The sequence below is a fragment of the Ricinus communis genome, chromosome 7, assembly GCF_019578655.1.
Source record: "Ricinus communis isolate WT05 ecotype wild-type chromosome 7, ASM1957865v1, whole genome shotgun sequence".
Lineage (NCBI taxonomy): Eukaryota > Viridiplantae > Streptophyta > Magnoliopsida > Malpighiales > Euphorbiaceae > Ricinus > Ricinus communis.
In genome coordinates, this window is record NC_063262.1 from 9,867,332 (window position 1) to 9,872,855 (window position 5,524).

At 36.8% G+C, this 5,524-nt stretch overlaps 1 protein-coding gene across 1 annotated transcript; it reads right to left on the reverse strand.

Moving 5' to 3' along the window:
- Positions 1-2,387: 2,387 nt before the first annotated feature.
- On the reverse strand, positions 2,388-4,280 carry LOC8275132 (2-methylpropanoate--CoA ligase CCL4). Its single transcript, XM_025157910.2, has one exon. It carries the CDS (start codon positions 4,228-4,230, stop codon positions 2,566-2,568), a length of 1,665 nt encoding a protein of 554 aa, XP_025013678.2. The 5' UTR covers positions 4,231-4,280; the 3' UTR covers positions 2,388-2,565.
- Between the last annotated feature and the right edge of the window lie 1,244 nt (positions 4,281-5,524).

The window sequence follows — 5,524 nt, forward strand, 5'->3', positions numbered from 1 at the left end:
CAACATCCTACTATTCTCAGAAACAGCAGAGGACCACCACCAACTGTTACAACAGTTTCTTGCCATCATCCGGAAATATGGCATTATGTCACGGGAAAAGAAGAGCATTATCACAACGAGAAATTGAATTTCTCGGAATGCATTTCAAGAATGGCCAGTACACATATGGTCCCCACCTGACAAAGGAACTTGATGATTTTCCGGAAGAGAATTTATCAGTGAAACAAATTCAACAGTTCCTTAGAATCCTAAACTATGTTCAAGAGGCCATTCCACACCTATCTAGTTACACGTGCCACCTCTCATAGATGCTCAAGAAGAACCCTCCTCTTTGGGGAGCGGAACAAACAACAGCTGTCAAAAAACTAAAAGAGCTGGCTCACAATCCGCTACCTCTTACAATCTCGTCAGTAGGAGAACTTATTCTCCAAACAGATGCATCTGACTATGCATGGGGGGCCATCCTCCTAGAAAAGCTCCACGACAAGGAACAATTATATGGATATGCATCGGGTCAGTTTTTCTCTTCAGAAAAACATTATCACACGACCTACAAGGAAATTTTGGCGGTCAAGTACGGGATAAAAAGTTTGAATTCTTCCCGATTGACAAAGACTTCCCCGGTTCGGGATGGACAACTCTTCCTTCCCAAAGATTCTTGAATCCAACCAGAAGACTTTGCCTGAGCCCCAACTATTGCGTTTAAAGTCATGGTTCAACAGGTATGATTTTAAGGTTAAGCATATAAAAGGGATAAGAAACCTAATCCCAGATTTCTTATCCAGATTTTCCAAACCTCAGAATCAGCCTATAGTCCTTCTCACCTCTACCATAAATCTCCCCATAATTTTTATGGCTTCTTCATCTTCCAGAACCAACCTGCAACCTCCTTCACCATCAGATCTTCCCAACAACCTGACAACCAAACAAGTCACTCACTTTGCCCGGAACATGATATTCCATTATTTGGCAACTTTTCAACAAACCTTCTCACTCCCAATACAAACCAACTTCTTCTTTCCAGACTACCCTTGGTGTCTGATTTATCACTTATCTCCTGAACATCCAAAGCATGAAAGTGAGTTATGGTTTCTATGGTGCCTATCTACAGTCTGTCATCATGTTATAGAAGTGCTCATTATGAATCTTTTACACTTCTTCAACAATGAAGCAAACTCAGGGTCATATCCATGGAGATTCCTTACCTGGTTCAAAATTCCATATCAATGGATAGGAGATCTCTTTAAACTTATCCATGAGCATCGGTTATTCTCAGACAATATTTCCAAAGCTTCGGAATACCATGCTATTTTCATATTACACAGGCCCTATCTCCGACTGACAGAAAACACATATGCAACCCATAATATCTGTTACCATTGGAGAACACTTAATAGTCCTCTACATCTTGCTTCACCAGCAATCACAGAAGACCTAAAACAGGCCCTGCAATACAGAAATGAATCAAGGATGACTAATGTCTCAACACCATTAGTATGTACATTCAATGGACATCAATCAACTGGACAATCCATTGAACATTTCTGTTCCTCTGATCTTCCAACTCCACTGGATGACCCTACCTTAACCAGGGCACAACAAGAAGCTCTCATGCAAGACTCCCAGCCAATGGATGATAATCAATATGACGATATTTTCTGAGCATGTGAAGCTGTCGGCCACTCTTATTACTTTAAGTGAATTATTGTATATTGTCCTATCAGGCATGTGAATGTATTATTTGACCTATTAGGTATGTGATTGGAGTGAATTATTGTATATTGTCCTATTAGGCATGTGATATGTGAGTGGAGTGAATTATTGTTTATGGTCCTATTAGGCATGTGAGTGGAGGATGAGTGGAATGAGTGGGATCCCCACTTAGCCTCCTTTTGTATTCTTGTTGAGACTCTCCTCCCTATATAAGGGGAAGTCATTCTAAATAAAAATCAGGCAAGTTCCCATTAAACAATTTCTTACTCTTTATATTTCTTACTCTCTCATGGCCTTCTAAACTCTTCCCCTCTCTTCTCCTCGATCCAATGGCAATGAACTAATAGTTGCTACGATCTGTTTCTGGTATGATCCAAAAGGGCTAACTCGGCTATAGAAATCCAAAAGAGCAGAAAGACCCCCCATGGCGAGGTGCCTCTTTGTGGTCTTAGCTTGAGGATATTCACATGCCTTGAGTTTACAGCATGAGGACTATACCATGAACATATTAAATATTATATTTATATTAATTAATTAATTATTAAATATCTATGATAAAAAACTGATTAATGAAAGCCATGGCACATATGATTAATTTTAACTATGGTGAATTGAGTTTATCTGATTTTTTTTTCGATATTTATATATTATCACCATGACTTTAGGAATGCTAATTCGCCAAAATCAACTTAATATATTATAAGATATGATTGTAATAAAAAGAAATAATTAGGATTTTACATGAGAAATAAGGTTTGAGCTAAAAATTTCTTTAATAGGTGACATTGTTTGACGAGCAGTGCGCTAATTGGCGGGAGTAAACTCAATGCAAGACCGATAGGTCACATGGCTTCACAAGCAACTAACTCTGGAGGAGCCCATGGCTCTGGCCATATCTCTTAGCACAAATTTCTTTATCTTACCAGTAGAAGTTTTGGGCAATTCTCCCTTAATTACAACGACCATTTTAGGCACCATGAAATGAGGCATCCTAGCCCTGCAATATTCAATTATCTTCTTCTCTATCATTGCCTGATCAATCAAGCCATTACCACTATCCTTCAAACTCACGAACGCACAAGGTGTCTCACCCCAAAATTCATCTGGTCTAGCCACCACTGCAGCCTCCTTGATATCTGGATGTGTATACAGCACGGACTCGACTTCTACACTGCTCACATCTTTAGATCGATCTTTAATCTCTAAATAACCATCTGGATGCATTACACCTACATCTCCTGTAAAGAACCAACCATCATCATTCATTTGCTTTGAGGTGGTTTCTGGATTCTTCAGATAACCCAACATTATGCACCCACCTCGCAGAACAATCTCACCTAGAGATAGCCCATCTCGTTTTACGCTTTTCCCTGTCTCAGGATCCAGTACATCTACTTCTATCATTCCTATGGTTCTTACTCCTTGTCTTGCTTTTAGTCTTGCTCTTTCTGTTGCTGGAAACTGATTCCACTTTGATTTCCATGCACATGAGACGACAGTTCCACCAGTTTCTGTCATTCCGTAACCGTGACTTACTATAAAACCTAAAGACTCCGTCCGGGAGAGTACAGAAGCCGGCGGTGGAGCTCCGGCTGTGAGTATGTGCACAGGGTTTTTAAGGGTGGGAGTTTGACTGTTGTCATCTGTTGGAGAATAATTGTTTGATAACATGTTCAGCACTACAGGTGCTGCACACATGTGAGTAACATTATGCTTTTTTATCAAACGATAAATTGTAGGTCCATCAAATTTTCTGAGACAGATATTAACCCCACCCACCACTGCCAAGCTCCATGGATAGTTCCATCCGTTGGAGTGAAACATGGGCAGGGTCCACAAAAATACTGGTTGATTCGGTACAAACCAATCAATAAGACCATTAATGGCTGAAATGAAAGAACCCCTATGGCAATGAACCACACCCTTAGGGGATGAAGTAGTACCTGAAGTGTAGTTCAGCACAATTGGGTCCCATTCACTAATTGGTCGGACCCACTTGAAGCTAGGATCACCCTTTATCACCAGTCCTTCGTACGTGTCAATGAACTGGTCAATGGCTGGTGATGAATTGACCTCGTCGTCTGCAACGAGAACAAGAGCTGGCGGTTTGGCATCTGGTGGAAAAAGAGCGATGGCGTCAAGAACCAAGGATACACACAGGTTGTCAACAAAGAGAAGCTCCGATTCGCCATGTTGGAGTAGAACAGAGATTGTACGTGCATCCAGACGAATGTTGATGGTGTTGAGGACAGCACCAGCCATGGGGACAGCGAAGTGAAGCTCGTACATGGCGGGGACGTTGGGGGCCAAAACGGAGACGACATGGCCTCTGCTGATGCCTAGAGAGGAAAGAGATGAGGCAAGTTTAATACATCTATGGTAGGTCTGAGACCAAGTGTAAGTGGTATTATCATAGATGATTGATGGGCAATCATCGTAAACTGTCGCTGCTCTTTCTATAAAGCTAAGTGGGGTTAGAGGAGATGTGTTAGCTGGCCCTGGTTTCAGGTCCTCCATTGTAGAGATGACGATGAAGAAGAAGAAGAAAGTCAATAACGTTTGAGGAAACTTATATTGTATCCATACAAACTTAAGGATTTCTTTTCTTATATATTGATTGTAAATTACGATGAATTTCTTATTTATATATTAAAAAATTGTAGTTGAGAATTTATATTCATATATCTATTGCAAATTGTTGTTAACAATTCAAATAGGAACAATATAATATTAATCATTTGTATTGACCAACGTCTTAATTAAGCATACGGATGTAGTTAGCTTATTAAAGAAACTTGCACCACACCTACTATTTTTAAAATTATTAAGATTTAATAATAAAATGTTTTAAAATTTTCATAACAGTAGATGATATTGTGGAATATATGATTTCTTTTTAACTTCTAAAACTAATACTTAGAAATTGGAATATTGATACAATGATTTTAAGGCATGTTAAATCACTCTGAAAAAAACAAAGGCATGCTATCTTCAGATTTTTGCTCATGCAGATGCCTTTTCGTCTACCTTCTGAAGACTCTGAACAGCTTGTGCTTAATTGGAAGGATGACCTAAGAAAAAAGCCAAGTTCATAGCTAAAGCACCAATGGAATATTAACTTATGCAATATTCATAATAGCAGACCCCTCAAAGTATAACTTATGCATTATTCAAAAGAAAAACTGATATAGCAAAAGATTTAATGAAAAGATATTACATACAAATTAAAGTTCATATTTTTATTAGTTTTTTGATTCAAATATGAATATTAGATAAATAAATATTAAAATTTGTTAGATTCAAAAAATATTGAAAATTGTATAATAAAAAGAAATCAATTTTTTTAAAAAAAACTTATTAATCTTAATAATAATTTGATATACTAATTTTGCTTATGTTTATATTTATAGAATTTATGAAGTTATTTTAACATTAAAGTTAATATTATTTATCCTTTGAGATTTGGTTTAATACATAAGTCGGTTCCTGCATTTTTTATTATATCAAAACCCACTTGAGTTTTAATAAAACTAACTATTATCCCATTCCGTATTAGTTGAAGGACTAAACTGATAATTTAAGATTATAATTTGATATATAAATTTATTATTAAATATCAAACTTGTACAAAATTAATTTTATTATCAAATTAAAATAAAATGTTATTTTTAATACAAGTTAGTTTAGTATCTAATTAAGATAGTAAATTTAATATTCTTTTACTTATTATCTTTTATTTGTTTGGCCTAATTACCTAAAAAAAACTTGAACTTTGAGCATTTTTTTTTCTAATTTATCCAATCTTTTCAAA

Bases quoted from the DNA above. Each gene is read 5' to 3' on its own strand.
- LOC8275132 (XM_025157910.2), bottom strand. From the start codon at position 4,230: ATGGAGGACCTGAAACCAGGGCCAGCTAACACATCTCCTCTAACCCCA.